Genomic DNA, 23,033 nt, shown 5'->3' with positions numbered 1-23,033 from the left:
AGGGGAAGAGAAAGGGGAAACGGAAGAGAGGTGAGGAGAGAGGAGAGGAGAAGAAGGAAAAGAGGGAGAGGGGGAAGAGAGGAGGAAAGGAAAGGAGGGAGAGGGGAAGAGAAAGGGGAAAAGGGAAGAGAGGAGGAGGAGGAGGAAGGACAGGGAGAGGAGGGAGAAGGAGGGAAGGGAGAGGGAGAGGGGAAGGAGGAAAGAAGAGGGAGAGGGGAAGAGGAGAGGAGGAAAGGAGGGAGAGGGGAAGAGAAAGGGGAAAGGGAAGAGAGGAGGAGGAGGAGGAGGAGGAGGAGGAGGAGGAGGAGGAGGAGGAGGAGGAGGGGAACAGGAAGAGTAGGAAAAGGAGGGAAGGGAGAGGGGAAGAGAGGAGAAGAGGCCAAACCAACTCTCTTCATCAGATTCGGAAAGACAAGACACTGTAAGGTGGAGGTGGCTATCTTTGGATCTGCTAGAAGTTTTGGACTTTAGCATCCTCCCTTCCCTACCGGAATGCTGAATGCCGACACATGGGAGTTGTAGTCCAAAGACCAACAGGACAAGAAGCTGCTCTGAAGGAATCCAGAGCCAGCAAATGTAAAAATGAGAAGGAGGGAAGAACAAGCAGAGGAGGAACATTTTTCCCTCCTGGAGAAAAAAAAACGGGAAAGGAAGGTCGGGGATCCCCCTCTTACTTGTATCCCACAAAGCGGGGGGCGTATCGTTGAATCTGCATCTTGAATTCGGAAGGGCTGACGGATTCGTTGGGAGAGGAGGTCCACAACGCCTGGATGAGCTTGGCGAACTCTGCAGAGAGGGGAGGAAGCGAGGCGGCCGTCAACACACACGCCCAGAAGAGCCCAAGGGGGACACGAAGGACCAGGCCTTCTTCTGTTCCTTCCAAACCAACGTGGCTCTGGCTTCCTTCCTAGCTATCATCCACATGTGGGGCCCTGGTGGCCAACATCCATGACCATAACAACGGCCAAACTAGAGCAGGGAAATGGGGTGGGGGGGAGAGAAGAAGAATCCCAGGGATTGAGGGGTCCTTGAGGCTCTCTGAGTTTTAGTGGTTTCCTTGCAGACGTTTCATGACCCAAGTGGGTAACATTATCAGTGTTAGAAGGAAGTGGGGTTGGAGGAGGAGGAGGAGGAGGACAACAACAACAACAACTTTGGGGTCCTTGGTGCTCTCTGAGCTGGGTGGTTTTCTTGGAGATGTTTCATTACCCAACTAGGTAACGTCATCAGTGCTAGAAGGGAGGGGGGGTTGAAGGGGAGGGGGAAGAGGAAGAGGAGGAGGACTGTGGAGTCCTTGGTGCTCTCTGAGCTTGGTGGTTTTCTGGCAGGCGTTTCATGACCCAACTGGGTAACATTATCAGTGCTAGAAGTCTGAATGAGAGCAAATCCACTCCCTTCTACTAGTGATGATGTTGCCTAGTTGGGCCATGAAACATCTGCAAGAAAACAGCCAAGCTCAGAGAGCACCAAGGACCCCACTGTCGTTGTTGTCCTCCTCCTCCTCCTCCTCCTCCTCCTCCTCCTCCTCCTCCTCCTCCTCCTCCTCCTCCTCCTCCTCCTCCTCCTCCTCCTCCTCCTCCTCCTCCTCCTCCTCCTCTCCCTTCTAGCACTGATGATGTTACCTAGTTGGGCCATGAAACATCTGCAAGAAAGCCACCCCAGCTCAGAGAGCACCAAGGACCCCACTGTCCTCCTCTTTTCCTTCCCTCCGAAAGTCGTCTGCTCAAAGCTTTCTCCCACTTCCTTCCTAGCCCCCCTCCCCTTAAGGGGCTCCGGGAGAGGAAGGCCCCCATCCTCCTGCCAAACCTCTCCGCCTTCTCACCTGTCATGAGCGACATCTGCATGCGGCTGTTGTTGTTGAGATCGCGGACGTATTGGCTCTGCAGGCAGTAATCCCGCAGCTCTTTGGTGTTGCTGAGGCACTGCAGGATGGAGTTCATGAAACACTGCAGGAGGCAGGAAAGAGAGAGAGAGAGGGAGGGAGAGAGAGAGAGGGAGAGAGAGAGAGATGAAGGCCAGGCCACGATCCATTCCCACCCCACCAGTGATGGGTTTCAAAAGTTTTTTGAACCTACTCTGTGGGTGTGGCTTCCTTTGTGGGAGTGGCTTGCCGGCCATGTGACCTGGTGGGAGTGGCTTGCCACCCATGTGTTCTCTCTCTCTCTCTCTCTCTCTCTCTCTCTCTCTCTCTCTCCTTCCTTTTGTCTCTCTGTCCCTTTTTCCTTTTTTTCTTTCATCTCTCTCACTTTTTCTTTCTTTTTTTCTTTTTTTCTTTCTTCCTTTCTCTCTCTCTCCCTCTCTCCCCCCCTCTCTCTCTTTGTGAGTCTGTCTGTCTCTCTCTCTGTGTGTGTGTGTGTGTCAGTGCTGGGTTTCAAAATTTTTGGAACCTCTTCTGTAGGTGTGGCCTGCTTTCCGGGTCCACTGGTGGAACCTCTTCTAACCGGTTCGGTAGATTTGACGAACTGGTTCTACCGAATTGGTGCGAACTGGTAGGAACCCACCTCTACACCCCACCCTTTCCCTGGATGACACCTGCCCAGGTTCCACCTTCAAGTGAGAACGTTTGATCCCCCCACCCCCGTTGGATGAACTTGGCTACAGGAACTGTTTCTCAGAAAAGGAATTAGGCCTAACCAGCCGGGCAGCGTGGAATGGGCAGTGCCCACCACCTGGAGAGAAGCAGATTTGGAAAAAATCATTTGCTATGCAAGGTGTGTCTTTTAAGCACCTGGCAAACTAAAAGGGGCCCCTGAGTATACATCATCTTTTAACAACCCCATAATCCCTTGCGGGAACCTGGGCAACTGAATGGAATTCAGCTGTGTTTGCATGGCCAGATGCCCTTCCCGTCACCAATGCGGAGTTTTGTTCATCAGATATATATTCTCATTTTGCCCAAAGGGAGAGAAATAGCTGCCCCTACCTAGGATTGAACTAACTGCTGATTGTGAGGTGAGACCTCTAGACCACCGCACCACTCCAAAGTTGGGGGGGGGGGTTTGTCACTGACTATGACCTTCATTAAAACTCTGGGCCAGGAGGGAACCCCGTGAAAAAAAATATTTCGAGGTACACCCTCATATTTCCTCCTCAGAAAAGCACATTTTCAAAGGTAGAATCACGGGTTTGGAAGGGACCTTGGAGGTCTTCTAGTCCAACCCCCTGCGTGAGGAGGGGGACCCTACTATATCATTCTGGACAAATGGCTGTGCAGTTTTCTTCTTGAAAATCTCCAGGGGTGGAGCCCCCACAACCTCTGGCGGCATCTTCCGTTCCACTGCTAAATTGTGGAATTATCGTATTTTTTGGAGTATAAGATGCACCTTCCCGCCCCCTGCAAAAAAGAGCATGGAAATGTTGGTGCGTCTTATTCACCAAATACAGCCATTTTTTGGCCTCCCGAAGCCCCATCCCTGCATCCCATTTTTGTGAAAAACGGGCTGTTTTTCACTGAAATGGGGGTGTTTTTGCCTCCCCCCACCCCCCTGAAGCACTCTGAAGGCTTCAGTAGGGCTGGGGGAAGGGAAAAATACCCCCCAATTTTGGTGAGAGCGCTCCTGGGGGCCGGGGAGGACAAAAGCTTTTTTTAAAAATTACTTTACCTCTTCGAAATCTTGGTGTGTCTTATACACCGGTGCGACTCATAGACCGAGAAATACGGTAACAGAATTCCCTTTTAATTCAAAGTTGGGTCTCTCTTTGATAAGGTTCCACCCGTTACTTCTTATCCTGCCCTCCAGGCCCACCCCCCTCACCTACGTTTAAATTTTTTTTTAAAAAAAATAGCTTAAAGTAACTTTAAAAATATAAAAATGCCGCGAGCCGTTGCTATGGTGAAAAAATAATGAAGGAACCCGATGATTTTGAGTGGGTTATTTTCTTTTTCCTGTTCACCCACAGTGTTCTCTGGCCTCTGTGGCTGACTCACGCTACGACGCACATGGGCACGCAGTCACACATAGACATGGGTTGGCCACGCCCAGGCAGAGATGATGCCCACCAGTGGTGGGTGATGGGCTTTGTTCCCCAGCTCCTAAAGCGAAGCTTTGAAGTGGGGGGGCAGGGGGGGGTGACTTTATGGAGACCTCAAACCTTCCCTGCAAGATCTTCTTCCAGAGTTCAACCCAAATCCCTTCTTCTTTGGAGAGCAGGTGGAGCAGCAACAATTGCTAGTACTGTTACTACTGGCTCTCCTTCTTCTCTTCCTCCTCCATCAACCGCTGGGTGGGAGCGGGTTATTTGGGGGAGGGGGAGTGGTAGCAAGGAGGAAGTGAGACTCTCTCGTTCCTTTCTCTCTTCTTGGGGTTGGGAGGAGGTCCCTGCAGATGGCAGATGTTCCTCCGAGAAGGAACTCCCTCCCATGAGCACCAAAGGAGAACCCACCTACGTAGCCAGTGCTTTCCTTTCTTTTCCTTCCTTTCCTTCCCTTCTTTTTCCTTCCCCTTCCTTCCTTTCCTTTCCCTTTCCTTCCTTCCTTCATTTGACTTCCCTTCCCTTCCTTTCCTTCCCATTTCCTCCTTTCCTTTCCTTCCTTTCCTTTCTTTTCCCTTCCTTTCCTTTCCCTTCTTTTCTTCCCTTCCTTCTTTTTCTTTCCCTTCCTTTCCCTCCCCCTTCCTTTCCTTCCCGTTTCCTCCTTTCCTTTCCCTTCTTTTCCCTTCCCATTTCCTCCTTTCCTTTCTTCTTTTTCTTTCCCTTCCTTTCCCTTCCCCTTCCTTCCCTTCCCGTTTCCTCCCTTCCTTTCCTTTCTTTTCCCTTCCTTTCCCTTCCCTTTCTTTCCCTTCCTTCCCTTCCCATTTCCTCCTTTCCTTTCCTTCCTTTCCTTTCTTTTCCCTTCCTTTCCTTTCCCTTCTTTTCTTCCCTTCCTTTTTCTTTCCCTTCCTTTCCCTCCCCCTTCCTTTCCTTCCTATTTCCTCCTTTCCTTTCCCTTCTTTTCCCTTCCCATTTCCTCCTTTCCTTTCTTTTCCCTTCCTTTCTTTCCCCTTCTTTTTCCTTTCCTTCCTTTCCCTTTGTTTCCCTTCCCCGTCCTTCCCTTCCCATTTCCTCCTTTCCTTTCCTTTCTTTTCCCTTCCTTTCCTTACCCTTCTTTTTCCTTCCATTCCCTTCCCTTTCTTTCCCTTCCTTCCCTTCCCATTTCCTCCTTTCCTTTCCTTTCCTTTCTTTTCCCTTCCTTTTCTTTCCCTTCTTTTTCCTTCCCTTCCTTTCCTTATTTTTCTTTCCCTTCCTTTCCCTTCCCCTTCCTTCCCTTCCCGTTTCCTCCCTTCCTTTCCTTTCTTTTCCCTTCCTTTCCTTACCCTTATTTTCCCTTCCTTTCCTTCCCATTTCCTCCTTTCCTTCCTTTCCTTTCTTTTCCCTTCCTTTCCTTTCCCTTCTTTTTCCTTCCATTCCCTTTCCTTCCCTTCCTGTTTCCCCCTTTTCTTTTCTTTCCTTTCCCTTCCTTTTTCTCTATTTCCTTCCCTTTTCTCCCCACCCCTCCCATCTCCTCCCCAACAAAAGGGAAGAAAGGAGAGACAGATGGGAGGGGAAAAAAGGAGGAAATGAAAATTTTCCTGCCACAAATTCTCCAAAGTTCCCGAGTGTAGAACAAGAAGCAATGGGTGGAAACTAACCAAGGAGAGAAGCAACTTAGAACTGAGGAGAAATTTCCTGACAGGTAGAACAATTAATCAGTGGAACAGAAGTTGCCTCCAGAAGTTGTAAATGCTCCAATACTGGAAGCCTTTAAGAAGATGCTGGACATCCATTTGTCTGAAGTGGTGTAGGGTTTCCTGCCTAGGCAGGCGGTTGGACTAGAAGACCTCCAAGGTCCCTTCCAACTCTTGTTCTTCTATTCAAACCATACATGGCTAATCCCACTGCATTGTTTTTGCCTGCTGAGGAATCTACTTTGAAAAGGAAAAATCCACAGCAAATTTTCCGAGCTCCAAATGATATTTGTGCTGACATTTCTGATGTAGCCATGAATTCAGGGACCAGAAAAATTCTCTCTCTGTGTGTCTCTCTCTGTGTGTGTGTGGACCGGAGACTTCCTGGAGTTGTGGGCCACCACTTGCCCCTACCATCTTTCAATGCAAATGCGTCTTTCTTTGCCTACCAGTTGTCACATCTGGGTGTGGCGGGATGAAACAATTTTCCGAAATAGTTGCACAACTCTTTGGGGACTCCCCACTTCCTTATGCACAAGGGAGACCAAAACTCCTCGCACCGTCATCCGAGAAGCGGAAGTGAGGTCGAAGAGCCAGTGAAGGCAACTCGACTTCCTCAACCAGACCCAACTAGCCAGGGGCGGGGGGCGGGGAAGAGCTGAGCTGCAGCTCTGGGGTCAGCTGAAGAAGCCCCCTCCCCAGGGGCTCCGAGAACCTGGTCAGGGAGACGCAAAGGGGAGGAGAGGCAGCCCCCTGCGAGGAATGAGCTCAGCAAGTATTGTAGGAGGAGAAACATGTCTGTCAATCATGGCTGAGATCTCTCCAGGGTTTTCCACAAGGCATCAGGAAGGGAAGAAGGGAAGGAAGGAAGGAGGAAGAGGAAGGAAGGAAGATGGAGGGAAGGAAGAGTGATGAAGGAAGGGAGAGAGCGAAGAAGGAAGAGTGATAACGAGGGAGCGAGAGAGGGAAGAAGGAAGGTGAAAAGGATGGTAGGGAGGGAAGAAGGAAGAAAGGAAGAATGATGAAAGAAGGGAAGAGGGAAGAAGGAAGTGATAAAGAGGGAGAGAGAGAGGGAAGAAGGAAGGAAGGAGAAAGAGATAGGAGGGAGGGAAGGAGGGAGGGAGGAAGAGTGATGAAGGGAGAGAGGGAAGATGGAAGGAAGGAAGAGTGATGAAGGGGAGGGAGGGAAGGAGGGAGGGAGGAAGGAAGGAAGAAAGTGATGAAGGGAGAGAGAGAGGGAAGAAGGAAGGGTGATGGAGGAAGAGGGGGGAGAAGGAAGAAAGAAAAAGGAAGGAAGGAAGGAAGGAAGGAAGGAAGGAAGGAAGGAAGGAAGGAAGGAAGGAAGGAAGGAAGGAAGGAAGGAAGACTTACGGTGTTCCCGAGGTTTCGGAGACCAGTCAAACCTTGTACCGTTTTCGAATTCTGCAAAGGAAGAAGAAATCCCGGTTTGTGACAAGGCAGCCTTCAAACAACCATATAAAACTCTAGGGCAACTTGGCCCCGGGGGTCCCAGCGGAGCCGGCGGGGAGAAGGGAAGGCAGATGAGGGGGCTTCCCACCCAGCTGCTCTTAGCAGAGGAGGGAAGGCCTGGCCCTACTCGGAAGCACCATGCCTTCTTTTGCTTTTCCCAGAAGCCATTTGCAAGCCTCCAGTGTGCTCCAATGCTGGCTGTGGAACTCCCCGGGACTGGAGGATTCAAGCCCTGCAAAGGAAACCCGTCTCCTTCCAAGGGGAACCAGGCTGGCTGGGGAATTCTGGGAGTTGAAGTCCACCTCTCTTAAAGCGACCCAGGTTGAGAAACACCAGCCTAGCAGCCCTAAAGAACTCCCCCCCCCACCTGAGAGCCCTGAACCCCTTTTTCTAACATCCCAGTTTTTATCCCACGCTCCGCTCAGGCTTAGCCCCAGAGCTCCGCTGCTTTCATGTTTCTAGTCCTCATTGTTTTCTTCTTAATGTAGAAAGCATTTCAACAAATGACCAGGGACTGGAAGTGCTCCAACCGATTCACCCCCCAAAATAGCTCATCTAGCAAAACAACCTTTGGGATCAATGTATTTAAAATCTTCCTCTCTCTCTCTCCCCCTCCCTCTCTATCATCTTTATCGTCTGTCTGTTTGTCTATCATCTCTCTCTCTCTCTCTCTGTCTCTCTGTCTCTCTCTCTCTCTCTCATCTTTATCATGTCTGTTTGTCCATCATCTCTCTCTCTCTCTCTCTCTCTCTCTCTCATCTTTATCATCTGTCTGACTCTCTCTCTCTCTTATCTATCTATCTATCTATCTATCTATCTATCTATCTATCTATCTATCTATCTATCATCTATCAATCATCTATCAATCATCTATCAATGTATGTATGTCTCTCTCCTCTCTCTGATCTATCTATCTATCTATCTATCTATCTATCTATCTATCTATCTATCTATCTATCTATCTATCTATCTATCTCTATCTATCTATCTATCTATCTATCATCTATCTATCAATATATGTCTCTCTCTCTCCTCTCTCTGATCTTTATCATGTCTGTCTGTCTCTATCAATCAATCAATCAATCAATGTATCTAGCTCTCTCTCTCTATCCTCTCTCTCTTTCATCTTTATCCTCTGTCTGTCTGTCTGTGTCTCTCTCTCTATCAATCAATCAATCTATCAATGTATGTCTCTGTTTGTCTGTCTCTCTGTCTATCCTCTCTCTTTCATCTTAATCATCTCTCTCTCTTTCTCTATCAATCAATCTATCAATCAATGTATCTATCTATGTCTCTGTCTGTCTCTCTCTCTCTCTATCGTCTCTCTCTCTCTCTCTGCCTGCCTATCTATCAGCTAGCAAGAGACACATAGAAATCTACCCATGCCCAGAGACTGGCATGAACCGCTCGGCCTTTGCCACGCACTGGACTGGCCCCTTGGGCAAAGGACTGGTGGGGGGAGGGGGGGGCAAAGCCTCGCTTTCCACAGGAGAGATCCAACCAGTTGGGTGACGAGTCCTCAGAGTCGTCAGCAGAAACACCGCAGGATCTTGGCGGATTACGAAGAGCCGGGACATAAATTCTTGGCCCGGACGGAGGGTGGGAATGAGTCCAGCTGGCCCAGGCCCAGCGGCCGGTGTCCTTGCTCAGCCTCTCCTTGGCGTGGGGAGAGGAGAAACAGGGCAGGAAGGGCAAGGAGGGAGGAGAAGCTGCACCAGGCAAGGTGGAGCTTTGCACCCCTAAGAAGTGAATCCTTTGCACGCCCTCGAACGCACACCCGCCCGCAAGAGGAAGATGTCCTCAGTTTATGACCACAGCGGATGTTGCTAAGTGAGAACAAGTGGGAAACTCGCTTGTTAATTGAGTTGGGCCCTGTTCTACGACGTTTGGTGCCACGTTTTGTTAAGGGAATCCCTGCAGTCATTAAATGAGCAACACGGTCGTTAAGTGAATCTGGTGTCGCTCGTCAGAATAGAGGATCACGTGACCCCGGGATACTGCGACCGTCGTAAGTAGGAACCAGTTATCGAGCGTCTGAATGTAAATCATACGACCCGGGGCGGGGTGCTGCTGCAATGGTCATAAGTGTGAAACGGTCACACTTGTAAGACGAGGACCAGAGGTGGGTTGCTCCCGGTTCGGTTCAGGCGAATAGGTAGTAGCGGCGGTGGGAGGCTGCTCCTATGCGCCCAGACGCTTCTGTGCATGCACGGATACGAGCAAACAGGTAGTAAAAACATTGGAACCCCACCCCTGACGAGGACTCTCTGGACCAGGGATTTTTAAGCCTTACTGGCCCGGCAAAGGCTTTACCTGGTGAACTTCTGCCTGGCGCTACCTTTGCCTGGATCAAGGTGTGGCTCTAATTCTTTGGTGTGGCTGCAAACTTCCTCCCATCTTTCCTTCTGCAGAAGCCCCCCCCAACTCTGCAGGGAAACGGAAGGGAGAGCACCCAGAAATGTTGAGAGAAACTGACCGGGCAGGGAGACTGCGCGGAGGGCGATTTCGATCACCAGCCCAGGAAGACCGAGAACCCGGCATCGTTCTGTACGTTCCCCTCTCTCTGCTTTCTGAAGCAGAACCGGCAACTTTAACAAAAGGAGAATCGTGGGAAGATCTGGGCGCTGAATAATTATTTTGTGGGCGATGGGGGTTTTTGGCCTCCAAATAAGCAGGGATTGGGCCACGGAGGGGGGGAGGGGAGTGGGATGGGTGCCCAATTACCTCCAATAGACCGATCAGATCCTACAGATTAGGCCTCCTCCGAATTCCATCCGCCGGCCAATGCCGACTGGCGACTACTCGGAGGAGAGCCTTCTCTGTGGCTGCTCCGACCCTCTGGAACGAACTCCCCGTGGAGATTCGCACCCTCGCCACCCTCCAGGCCTTCCGCAAAGCCCTTAAAACCTGGCTGTTCCGACAGGCCTGGGGCTAAAGAGCTTTTGTCCCCCTCCTCGAATGGTATGGTTGTTGTGTGCTTTTAAATTGTGTATTGTTCTGTTCGTCTTTTTTATCCCTTATCTGTACCCCCTTCCCTGACTTGGATTGTGAGCCGCCCTGAGTCCCCTTCGGGGAAAAGGGCGGCATATAAATGCAATAAATTCAATTCAATTCAAGGGGAAACCCAGCACTGAGCAGGACCCAGCCTGTGGCTCGGCCTCTCCCTTAGCCACTTCAGGATGCCTGGGCTCAAACCTGGCGCAAAGTAGGGCAAAGGTCTTTGAATCTTGGCTGAAGCTCGCGCAGGAACCTTTGGCTGGCTCCCGGAGACCGACTTTGACCTCCAACTTTCTCTCTGCTCTCTAGAAACCATGAGGACTAGTTGCTTCCCCTCCCGGCCTGCCTTCGAAACCACCCGTCCAAAGATTCCGGTGCAGAATAGCCGGGGGGATTTCTGGGCGAAGGGGTGGAGAGATTTTCAGCCAAAGGCCAGAGGGGGAGAACGATCCCTGCCCTTTGCCCAGATCTTGGGGGTTCTGCTGCCTTGGCACCCCAGAATGGGAGGCAGAGAGGGAGGCTGGCGCACCGGTGGCGGCTCCAAATAGCACTTGACATGTGTGAGTGGGAGGCATGCCGCGTTCTCCTTGACGACTGCCCAAAATAGACTCGGCTCCAAATGGCTTCGACTCCACTCTAATTGGGCACATGGCGCATCCCCCCCCCCCCAGGCCAGCTTCCTGTCAGGCACGGGAAAAGAGGGAAGGGGAGACATGTCCTCCTCTTCCTCATCTTCCTCCTCCCCTCTTCTGCTTCTTCCTCCTCCTGCCCTTTCCCTCTTCCTCCTCCTCCTTCTCCCCCTTCCCTTCTTCTTCCTCCTCTTCCCTTCTTCTTCTTTCTACTCTTCTTTCCCCTTTTTTCTTCTCCTATCCTTCCTCTTCTTCGTCCTCCTTCCCCCCTCTCCTCCTTCTTCTTCCTCCCATTCACTTCTTCTTCTTTCTAGTCGTCTTCTTTCTCCTTTCTTCTCCCTTTCTTCCTCTTCCTCCTCCCCTCCCTTTCTTCCTCTTCCTCTTCCCTTCTTTCTACTCTTCTTTCTCCTTTCTTCTTCCTCCTCCCTTCCTCCTTTCTACTCATCTTTCTCCTTCTTTCTTTTCCCTTTTTCCTCTTCTTCCTCCTCCTTCTCTCCTCTCCTCCTTCTTCTTCCTCCTCCTCCTCCTCTTCTTCTTCTTCTTCTTTCTACTCCTCTTTTCTCCTTTTTTCTTCTCCTTTCCTTCCTCTTCTTCGTCCTCCTTCCCCTCCCTCTCCTCCTTCCTCCCCTTCACTTCTTCTTCTTTCTAGTCGTCAGTACTGCAGGCCACTTCTGTTATCTGCAGTTCAGCGGTTCTAATCTCACCAGCTCAAGGTTGACTCAGCCTTCCATCCTTCCGAGGTGGGTGAAATGAGGACCAGGATTGTTGTTGGGGGCGATATGCTGACTCTGTAAACCGCTTAGAGAGGGCTGAAAGCCCTATGAAGCGGTATGTAAGTCTAACTGCTATTGCTATTGCTATAGAGCGGAAATCTCTATCGTGACGTCCAGGGGATGAATTCACTCATTTCCCAGGCTAAGCTACTTATGGTGTGGAAGGGATAAAAATGGACAGCAGACGAGAGGGAAAATATGAGCGTAGAGGAAAATCACAGCCTTCCCGGCATAAGAGGGATTAAAAACCTCCATCCAGCAACGCAACGGATATTGGCGGGTATTTCTGGGACAGAAAGGGACGGCGGCTCTCTACGAATTGCGCTTCCTGTTAGCATGAAAAGGCGCAAGACAGATGCTCAAAGATGATGCCAGCCAGCGGTTAGATTTCCCAGAGCACCCAAAGGGTGCGACGAATTCATGAAACCAGAGAATGCAATCTGTGAGAAGTCCAGAAACTCCTCATTTAGGGACTGGCAATTCGGTCCTTAAGCGAAGCAGTTGCTCTGTGGAGCTGCCGCCGTGCTTGTAACCTCTGACTTGAGTTTTCCTTTAAAGGCCCGTGAAGGTCGTCAAGGCCAGATCGGATTGCACGGTTCGTTTCTCACTACCGTCGTTAAGTGCAAGCTGTCGCTAAATGAGGACTGCCTGCATGTCAGAATCCTCGACACATGCAATCATTATAGGAAAAAGCAATCACTGGGGGAAATTTTTAAGATTCCTTAGACCTGCTGTAGATGCCCCAAAGGTGGGGTTTTTTTCCAGGAGGCAACTGGACTTGAAGATGTTTCTCTTCTCATCCTAGAAGCTTCTTCAGCTCTGACTGGATGGTGGAGAATGGAAGGATTTAGACTTCTTGCAGAAATCTGGTCATTTGCATCCTTTTTAAAGGGTCCCTGAGGCCACTTGGAGGTTGATCTGTGTCTCCAGGGTTACCCGAGGGATGCAAATGGTTCCTGTAGTCTGCAATTTTTCCTCTGGAAATCCATTCCTTCTCCCACGCCGCTCAGAGGATGTTCACCCCAAATTGTATCGCTAAAAGGTCTGTAGCAGACTTCAGGAACCATTTGCACCCCTCAGGTGACCCTGAGGACACCGGTAAGCCTCCAAGTGGCCTGAAGGACCCTCTCAAAGGATGCAAATGACCAGCTGTCTGCAAAGAATATAAGTCCTTCTGTTCCCCACCATCCAGTCAGAGCTGAAGAAGCTTCTTGGATGAGAAGTGAAACGTCTTTAAAAGAAAAACCTCCAAGTGGCCTCAACGACCCTCTAATAGGATGCAAATGACCAGCTGTCTGCAAGGAATATAAATCCTTCCATTATCCACCATCCAGTCAGAGCTGAAGAAGCTTCTTGGATGAGAAGCAAAACATCTTCAAAAGAAAAAAAAACAGAAAATCCAGATGCCCCCTGAAAAAAAAGCACCTTTGGGACATCCGTGAGCTGGAGAACGGAGAACCTGGGGACCTTTCGAAGCCCAGCATGGCCTGGGCAAAGACCGGCAAAGGGTTGGCGAAGCTGCCACCTGAAATGACCCCTGCGGGACCTACTTCGTCGACTCAAGGGTTCCAATCCCTCCCAAGGGTTTTCCCCGCCCGACGAAGCACGAAGCGGAGACCCAAATTCCTCAAGGAGAAACCGAGGAATGGAGGCCTGGCACATCCTTTTGGCACGCGAGACCTGTCAGCTTGCATTCTTCCGCTGCGGGCGGCTGGCATCGGGCACCTGCCCTTGCAAATCCCCGCAGCCAGGAGGGAGGCGAACGTGCCTCTCTCGATACCTGGGCCACCCTGAGGCGCTCCAGATGCAATCTCGTTTTGCACTCCGGCAAAAATGAAAACAACGACGACAACAAGGCAAACCGCCGTGCACCATCGGGGTATCTGGTGCAGTTATCTGGTGCATGCTTTTTAAAACGAACCGCTGAGAGCAAAGGGATGGTTCTCAGTCCTACCTGGAGGGCCTGTATATACTCGGGCATTTTTTTTTGTCTCGAAAGGACAATTTTGGAGCAGGTTTTGCTGAAAGCAATTCAGGGAGTGGGGGGTCTCCTCCTTTCAAATGCCCTGCAGCCCACCCTCATACTAAATACAGCTTTGCTGGGGTGGGGAATTCTGGGAGTTGAAGACGGCAGAAATTGCTCCTCACTGCCACCCGAGTTGTGATCACGATTACGTGGGGGACGATCAGCCCCCACCCCCTCGCCCGCTCACCCAACCCCGTGGCATCATTGCCTTTTTCACCAAAGAAAGGCTCTTAAGTGTGTGGGAGGCTTCCTTGAGTACACAGAAGAGTTGAAAGACCTCAACTCAAGATTCAGAGGAAAAAAAAGGCGAAGGAAGAGGAGGAAGAAGAGGAAAGGAGAGAGGGGAGAAGGAAATGGACGAGGGGAGAGGAATAGGAGAGAGGGAAGGAGAGGGCAATGGAGAAGAGGGGAGAGAAGAGGGGAGAGGGAAAAGGGAGGAGAAGGAAGGAGGGGAAAGGAGAGAAGGAAATGGATGAGGGGAGAGGAATAGGAAAGAGGGAAGGAGAGGGCAATGGAGAAGAGGGGAGAAAAGAGGGGAGAGGGAAAAGGGAGGAGAAGGAAGGAGGGGAAAGAAGAGAAGGAAATGGATGAGGGGAGAAAAATAGGAAAGAGGGAAGGAGAGGGCAATGGAGAAGAGGGGAGAAAAGAGGGGAGAGGGAAAAGGGAGGAGAAGGAAGGAGGGGAAAGAAGAGAAGGAATTGGACGAGGGGAGAGGAGTAGGAGAGAGGGAAGGAGAGGGCAATGGAGAAGAGGGGAGAGAAGAGGGGAGAGGGAAAAGGGAGGAGAAGGAAGGAGGGGAAAGGAGAGAAGGAAATGGATGAAGGGAGAGGAATAGGAGAAAGGGAAGGAGAGGGCAATGGAGAAGAGGGGAGAGGAAAACAGGAAAAGAGAGAAGGAAAGAGGGGAAAGAAGAAAAGTAAATGGACAAGGGGAGAGGAGTAGGAGAGAGGGAAGGAAGGGGAAATGGAGAAGAGGAGAGAGAAGACGGGAGAGGAGAAGGAAGTAGAGAGGGGAAAGGAGAGAGATAAATATATAGAATGCTATGGTACAATTATGGAAATAATGTGTGTAACTATGACGTACAACATTATGCATTTGAAAGGGATTATAAATGCACGATTAAGAGAATATTGATTATAATCAGGGTGTATAAAACTATGTAAACTCAAAAAGAGCTCCACATAGCCACTACGATTCGGCTGCAAAACTGGAAATGTGATGTATAATAAAGAAAAACGTACAATCCAAATGTTTTTTTTAAAAAAAAGATTCAGAGAAAATAGAAGAGCTTTGCAAAGAGAGGGGGGGGGAAGGGATGCGTAATCGCGCGCCCCGGAGCCACCCCCTCACCCCTCTCCTTCCTAAACCCTCTTTTTCCTGCAACTCCTGTTTTTCTGCCCCCCCCCCCCGCCTGCCTTCCCTTAGAAACAGACCAGGAGCAAGGAGGAGAATTCCCCTTTGGGGGGGGGGGTCCTTGGGAGTCTCTGAACTGTGTTGTTTCCTTCCAGACGTTTCATGAGCCAGCTAGGGAATGTCATCAGGGCTAGGAAGAAATGGGGTTTATATTCTCGTGGCTTGCCCTGTCCGTGTTGGTGGTCTTAGGAGTTCTTTCGCTGGGCTGTTTACTGTTGTTAGCTTGATTGGCAGGTCCTTAACTGGGGTATTGTTTACCTCTTGATTGTTGGTCTGAATTAATCTCGGTGTTAATCTAGTCTCATCTGATTGCTGATATTTAGGATTTTCTGTCCCCCTTTTCGCCTTGTCCTGGCCTCTTTTGCACCGCATGTAGACATTGTTTATGTCTCTGGGTCCGTCGATGGCTAATTTGATCTCCTTTCTTTACTGCCCTGTATCAAGTGCCCCAACGGCGGTGAGCTTTGCAAACCTTCCCGATTCCAAAACTGACCCGTCCTGTCCTTTCATTCCCTCTTCCAGCCAGCTGCGATTGGCGCTTTCCAGACCTTGGGCCTCTCGTACCAAGGAAGTGCCAAGTTTGCAGCGGGGGCAAAGAGGCCAGCTGAGCTTTTTACATAACGCTGGGCCGGCTTCATTCAACTGGCAAAAAACAAAGGCACACCGACCTGCCCCCACCGCAGGTGCAGAGGACAGGCGGGTTACGTAACAGCCGAGGTGCACCTGAAGGGCATGGATCCCGCCAGGGCCCGAGAAGTGCCCGAGGTTCTGCAAGACAATCCTTGCTAGGAAAGCAGGAATCCCTGACCTTCGCTCTTTTGTCTCCCCAGAACCTGGAATGCCAACCATGCATCGCAATCCCATTGGCCCGCCACTCCTTGTGCCTTCAAATGCAGAGTTCTCCCCCTCCCCAATTATGCATGGGTTGACCTCCACGTGAGGGTGGGGGAGAGATTTTCAGATAAAGAAGGTCTGCTGAATAGAAGCCCCCGCCTGAAAGGAACTGGGGGTGGGTGGGTCATCTTTCCACCCCCAAGATTGCAGATGTCTGTCCTGCTAGAAAATGACTCCTCGGACTGCTGCGGGGTAGGAGGGTGGGGGGGACAAAGGAAAGGGGCCCACAGCTGTCCTGAGCCTGGAAAGGTCTATTGAGATGAGAGGGGGGGGGAGATTTAGACTTTGTATTTCCTGCCCTCCCCCCCCTATTCTTTCCAATTCCCCCCTCCTCTCTTTTTGTAGGAAGGCGGGGAAACAAAGGGTTTTCAAACCTTTTGGGGAGGGGAGTTTGCAACCCCCCCACCTATGCATGTGTCTCTTGAATTCCTGGAGACAGGCAGGCAAGATGGAAGCCTCCCCCTCACCCCCCCTCCATTTTGATCTCTTGTTCTTACAGTGGGAAAAAGCCAACAAGCTGCTTTTAAGCAAAGCCCTTAAGAGGCCCAGCAAATGCCTTGTTTCTCCATTCTGTGGGCAAAGGACCTCCTGAGGGTGTGAGCTTAACAACTGCTCCTCCATCCTTTTTGCTTCTCTCTTTCCCTCCCTCCCTCCCTTTCTCTCTTTCATTCTCTCCCTCTTTTTCATTCTCCCTCTGCTTCATTCTCTCCCTCTCTCTCCTCCTTCCCTTTCGCTCTCTCTCCCTCTCTCATTCTCTTTCTCCTCCCTCTGTCCTTCTCTCTCCCTCTCTTTCTGTCAGGACACTTTCATTTTCACCCTTGCTTTCATTCTCTCTCTCTCTTTCATTCTCTCTCTCCTGCTCTCTTTCATTCTTTCTCTCTCTCCCTCATTCTCTCTCTTTCTCTTTTATTCTCTCCCTCCTCCTCTCTCTCATTCTCTCTCTCTCCTTCATTCTCTTCCTCCCTTCCTCTCTTTTATTCTCTTTCTCTCTCCTTCCCTCTCTCTTTCATTTTTTCTCTTTCTCCCTCTCTCTCCCTCTCATTCTCTCTTTCATTCTTTCTCCCTCTCTCTCACTCTCATTCTCTCTTTCATTCTCTCCCTCTTTGTCATTCTCTCTCTGCTTCATTCTCTCCCTCTCTCTCCTCCTTCCCTTTCGCTCTCTCTCGCTCTCTTTCATTCTCTTTCTCCCTCCGTCCTCTCGCTCTCTTTCTGTCAGGACACTTTCATTCTCACCCTCCCTTTCATTCTCTCTCTCCCTCCCTCTCATTCTCTCTCTCTTTCATTCTTTCTCTCCCGCTCTCTTTCATTCTTTCTCCCTCTCTCTCTCTCCCTCATTCTCTCTCTCTCTCATTCTCTTTCATTCTCTCCCTCCTCCTCTCTCTCATTCTCTCTCCTTCATTCTCTCCCTCCCTTCCTCTTTCATTCTCTTTCTCTCTCCCTCCCTCCCTCTCTCTTTCATTCTCTTTCTCCCTTTCTCTCCCTCTCATTCTCTCTTTCATTCTCTCCCTCCTTCTCTCTTTCATTCTCTCTCCCTCTCCTTATCTCTCTCCTACCCCCCCTCTTTCATTGTCTCTCTCATTCTCTCTCTCAAATGAGGGCTTCTAAACACAGGCAGACAAGCTAACTCCACCCCTCCCTACTTTCATGCTTTCAAGTTGGTGCAGGGACAAACATTATATTGCCCAGGAAGAGGCATTCTGAGATTAAAGGTTGATATATTGAGGCAATTGTTGCAGAATTGTGTTAGGGTGGTGCAGGAGATCATGAAATGTCCCTTTTCCAAAAGACAAATTTAATTCAAAGGCGCAAGCTTTGGTGAGCTCCCCAAAACTTGTCTGTTGGAAAAGGGTCTACCTGTTTCCTGATCTTTTCCTGGCTGTTTGGGAGCCCCCCTCAAAAGGCTTCTTGGCATAAAAACCAGACGTTTTGTAAGAAGCTGCAATCACCACCCATGAATCGAGCAGCCCAGGGGTGACTACCCGAGAAGGGCCTACTCAAAGCTTTCCTACTAGGTGCATCCTGCGTGGAGTATCTCGATTGCACCATTGTGGATTTTTTGATCTCACCTTACAACAGTGTTTCTCAACCTTGGTGACTTTAAGTCCTGTGGACTTCAACTCCCAGAATTCCCCAGCCAGCTATGCTGGCTGGGGGATTCTGGGAGTTGAAGTCCACAGGACTTCAAGTCACCAAGGTTGAGAAACACTGCCTTACAAAACACCTGTCCTCACCTGTCCCTAGAAATGTGGGGCAGACAAGCTGAACTCAACCCTCTTCCATCACCGCAACTTTGGAGCCGCTTCGCATTACAACTCCTATCATCCCCAGCAGGCGAGTCCCAACCAACCCAGCCGGTTGGTCGGTTCCCAATTCGAAAGCCGTCCTTAAAAAACCCAAGTTGGCTTCACACGTGCGCCTTGTTCAACCCGACTGCGGGACGTTCAGCCTTATCGTGAATTAGCGATAAGATTAATTCAAAAGCAAGCCGCTTCGGCCGCGATCGGCCTCGAAGGGATCCCGAAGGTCCTCCCCGCCCCCCCCACCGCCCCCCTATCCCGCGAAGGGGGCCTCAAAGCGCCGCTTCCCCAACCCTGCGCCCTCCCCAGCGAGCCGCCCGGAGCGCGTCTCTTGCCACGGTCAGCCCAGGAGCATGGGAGCTGTAGTCCAAAGAGGAGGTTGGGTGGGATGGGAGAGATTTCCCCCCCCCCCACACACCTGCCCGGGATCTGGCTCGATTGCCGCGGGGCGCCCCCTGCCCCTTTTGCCTGGCAAGTCCCGGGCGATCCTGTGCCCAGCCCAAGGGGGGCAGAGGGCAGGAGCAGAACCCGAGGGAGACTCCCCTAACACCCACCTACCCAATCTCGGCCGCCGCTGCCTCCTACCTTCGCCCCACGAAGGTGAAAAGCGGCAGGGAGCGATCGGGTGCCCAGCCCAAGGGGAGCAGAGGGCACCCACCCACCTTCCCCGGCCACCCACCTCCCCCGGCCACCCCTCTCTCCTACCTTCGCCTTGTTGACCATCAACCCCACGAAGGTAGAGAGCAGCAGGGAGCCTGGCAGGGGCACCCGGGGGCGCAGCTCCTTTTGCCCGCCTGGCAGCGGCGAGGCGGGCAGGGTGACGGTGTAGGAGTTGCGCATGCTGCCGCTGGACCCTCGGCAGGGGCTCTCTTCCGACGGGCGCGGGGCGAGCGGGCGACCTGGCTCCGGGCACAGCTCCGGCGAGGGCTGGCAGAGGCGAAGGCGGCACCGGGGCGGCTCTGACCTCAAGCCGGGCGAGGGGCGGGCGGCGGGCGGGGCGGGCGGCGGGGCTCCCTCGAGGGAGGCGCCGACGGCCGAGTGCCCGGAGCCGCGCGGAAGGGGGAGCGCGAGGGACGCCCGCTGGCAGCCCCCTCCCCTCGCCCAGGGCGGGCTCAGCTCCCACAGGGGGGGGGGTGGAGAGTCAAGGGGGGGCTAGAAAGTGCGGAGCCCTCCCCCATTCCCAGAGTTCAGAGTAGGAAATTGCCCCCCCCGCGCAATTGATTGATTGATCGATCAATGTTATGTTTCTATATACCTTTATGTATTTTGTATATCTATCTAGGTATCATTTATGTAACTATGAATCTATTTATATCCTATCCCTCTCATCTCTCTATCTCTATCTATCTCTCTATCCCTCTCTGCTATCTGTCTGTCTATCTATCTATCTATCTATCTATCTATCTATCTATCTATCTATCTATCATCTATCATCTCTCCCTCTCTCTCATCTCTCTCTCTGTCTCCCTCCCTCTCTCTTTATCATCTATCTATCTATCTATCTATCTATCTATCTATCTATCTATCTATCTAACTATCTATCTATCTCTATCTATCTATCTCTTTCTCTCTTCTATCTATCTATCTATCTATCTATCTATCTATCTATCTATCTATCTATCTATCTATCTATCTATCTATCTTCTATCTATCTATATCTATCTATCATCTATCATCTATCATCTATTCTATATCTATCTACCTACCTTATCTATATCTATCTATCTATCTATCTATCTATCATCTATCTATCTATCTATCTATCTATCTATCTATCTATCTATCTATCTATCTATCTATCTATCTATCTATCTATCTACCTACCTACCTACCTACCTACCTACCTACCTACCTACCTACCCATCTATCTACAGTATCTGTCATCTATTGAACAACTTGCCTACAGAAGTTATAAATGCTCCAACACTGGAAGTTTTTAAAGAAGTGGTTGGACAACCATTTCTCTGAAATGATATAGGATTTCCTGCCTAAGCAGGGGGTTGGACTAGATGACCTCCAAGGTCCCTTTCAACTCTGTTATTCTGTTCTTTTCTGTTCTATTATCTATGGTCTGTCATCTATTTATTCTTTCTTTCTTTCTTTCTTTCTTTCTTTCTTTCTCTCTCTCTCTCTCACTCACACACTTACTTATCTATAATGTTATAGTCATTACAGCAGCATTTTAGAGGACTCCCCCCCCTCTAAACGAGAGACAGCCTTCCCAATTTTCAGCCACTGCTCCAGTCCCCTTCACCCCCCTCCCCACTACTGTGAAAAGAGGAAAGGAAGGGGTGTGTGATATTGGTTTGCCCACCCTTAATTTTAATAACCGCTGAAGGCTACACCAGATGAAACTGCTCAGAGAAATAGAAACTTACAATACAATCTTGCATGAAAAGTGCATTTCAAAGGCTCCTTATTTATTGGAGGGGAGGGGGGAAAATGCATTTCTTTTGCCTTTCAAGCAGAGCCCCCTCCCCTTTCATTCCTAGGCTTTCTTCTTAAAGCAAATCCTTTGGAATGTGCAAAATCCCCCCAGCTCAGGCCCTTCCCTTTCCAAATTCCTGATAGAAAAAAGAGCTCAATAGGGAGAAATTAAGGAAGGATACACTGACACTAATGTTTTGGTCTCCACAATGTAAAAAAGATGTTGAGACTCTGGAAAGAGTGCAGAGAAGAGCAACAAAGAAGATTAAGGGATTGAAGACTAAAACATAGGACGAACGGTTGCAGGAACTGGGTATGTCTAGTTTAATGAAAAGAAGGACCAGGGGAAACATGATAGCAGTCTTCCAATATCTCAGGGGTTGCCACAAAGAAGAGGGAGTCTAACTATTCTCCAAGGCACCTGAGGGCAGGACAAGAAGCAATGGGTAGAAACTAATCAAGGAGACAAGCAACCTAGAACTAAGGAAAAAATATCCTGATAGTTATAACAATTAATCAGTGGAACAATTTGCCTCCAGAAGTTGTGGATGCTCCAACACTGGAAGTTTTTAAGAAGATGCTGGATAGCCATTTGCCTGAAGTGGTGCCGGGTTTCCTGTCTAGGCAGAGGGTTGGACTAGAAGACCTCCAAGGCCCCTTCCAACTCTGTTATTCTATTCAATACTTAAGTTCTTTCGCCCAAAGTCATTCTTTCCTTCGGCTTGGCAGAGTTGACAGCATGCGAGCTGGTTTTTAAAAACCCACCAGCAATACAACAATGAGACATAATTAAAAGGAAGATGGTAATGCTGAACATAATGTTTACAAGCATGTGCCCAGGGGACAACAACAGCAGCAACAATAAGGGCAAAGATGGCATCATAACGCAAAACTCTGGTTCATTTTAATGATTTTTCTAGGGTTTCCAGTGTGTTTATCATCCAGCCCTCTCCCAGAAAAATGAAATATCCCAGGAAATATTGAAAAGGCAGAATATTTCTCTGGATGTGAAAAGAAGCATGTTTATAAGACAGAATAGTTGCCTGTAGCTTCTTGCCCACCCGCACTTTGTCAATAGGCCCATTAAGACTAGCCAGGCTAGCCCACTTTACGTAATAAAGACTTCAGCAGCAGCTACAGAAAGGCATGATTGGCCTTTTACTCAACTCTCCACATGGCATCTGAGAACTCATCTATGGATTCAAACAGCCTAGAGAGTAGCCCCCTGCATGGCACCATGGGAGTCTGACAACCAATCAGAATACATTTCTTACACAGGAACAGGAAACAGAGAGGTGAGACCAAACAGGTTATAAAAAGCCTAGCAAGCCCCTCCTTCAACCCCTTCTCTTCTTCTCCACCAACATTGAAGCATGTGATCACCTTTTCTGTTCAGGGCTCAAGCCATGTGGCCCTGTCCAACAATAAACCATCTTTCCAAGCAGCCTCCATGTCTCCAGTGTCTTCTTCCCCACTTGGAGCCGAACCCAGAAGGACATTTCTTTCAACACCAGCAAGGTTGTAAGTCAGGAGTCCCCAAAGTTGAAATCTACAAGACCTCTGCTGTATACTGTTGCCCTGCCTATTTAAGTTACATGCAGAGCCCCTCATGAAAAAGGCGGGGCTAGATGAATCAAAAGTTGGAATTAAGATTGCCGGGAGAAATATCAACAACCTCAGATATGCAGATGACATTCCTCTAATGGCAGAAAGTCAAGAGGAATTAAGAGCCTCTTGATGCAGGTGAAGGAGGAGAGTGCAAAAGTTGGCTTGAAATCAGCATTAAGAAAACTAAGATCATGGCATCCGTCCCTTTCAATTCCTGCCAAATCGATGGGGAAGAAATGGAGGGAGGGACAGATTTTATTTTCCTGGGCTCCCAAGATTGCCGCAGATGGGGACTGCAGCCAAGAAATTAAAAGAGGCTTGCTCCTCGGGAGGAAAGCAATGGCAAATCTAGACAGAATACTAAAAAGCAGAGACATCATCCTGCCAATCAAAAGTGTGTCTAGTCAAGGCGATGGTTTTCCCAGTTGCCATGGATGGCTGTGACGGTTGGGGCATAAGGAAGGCTGAGCACCAAAGAATGGAATCCTTTGAACTCTGGTGCTGGAGAAGACTCCTGCATTGAGTCCCTTGGACTGCAAGGCCATCCAACCGGTCAGTCCTAGAGGAGATCAACCCTGACTGCTCTTTAGAAGGCCAGATCCTGAAGAGGAAACTCAAGTACTTTGGCCACCTGATGAGAAGGAAGAAGGACTCCCTGGAGAAGAGCCTCATGCTGGGAAGGATGGAGGGCAAAAGAAGAAGGATTACAAGGCCATCCATCTGGTCAGTCCTAGAGGAGATCCACCCTGGCTGCTCTTTAGAAGGCCAGATCCTGAAGATGAAACTCAAAAGACTTTGGCCACCTGATGAGAAGGAAGAAGGACTCCCTGGAGAAGAGCCTCATGCTGGGAACGACG

General features: G+C 50.0%; 2 protein-coding genes across 2 annotated transcripts in view; both read right to left on the bottom strand.

The window, feature by feature from the left end:
• The window catches only part of THY1 (Thy-1 cell surface antigen), a 97,693-nt gene that overhangs the window by 20,879 nt on the left and 53,781 nt on the right, over nucleotides 1-23,033 (bottom strand). The gene's annotated exons all lie outside the window — the stretch shown is intronic.
• Nucleotides 675-23,033, bottom strand: part of USP2 (ubiquitin specific peptidase 2) — a gene marked incomplete at its 3' end in the record, with an annotated part of 58,115 nt that continues 35,756 nt past the window's right edge. The window contains 3 exon segments of the mRNA XM_087703788.1: nucleotides 675-786; nucleotides 1,823-1,946; nucleotides 7,014-7,064. Coding sequence (XP_087559914.1) covers nucleotides 675-786; nucleotides 1,823-1,946; nucleotides 7,014-7,064 — 287 coding nt within the window.

This window comes from Thamnophis sirtalis, unplaced genomic scaffold (assembly GCF_051295495.1).
Source record: "Thamnophis sirtalis isolate CommonGarterSnake01/CBP01778 unplaced genomic scaffold, rThaSir2_p1.2 scaffold_2, whole genome shotgun sequence".
In the NCBI taxonomy this organism is placed as follows: domain Eukaryota; kingdom Metazoa; phylum Chordata; class Lepidosauria; order Squamata; family Natricidae; genus Thamnophis; species Thamnophis sirtalis.
Note: the sequence above shows the minus strand (reverse complement) of the source record. Positions and strands in the feature narration are given on the sequence as shown.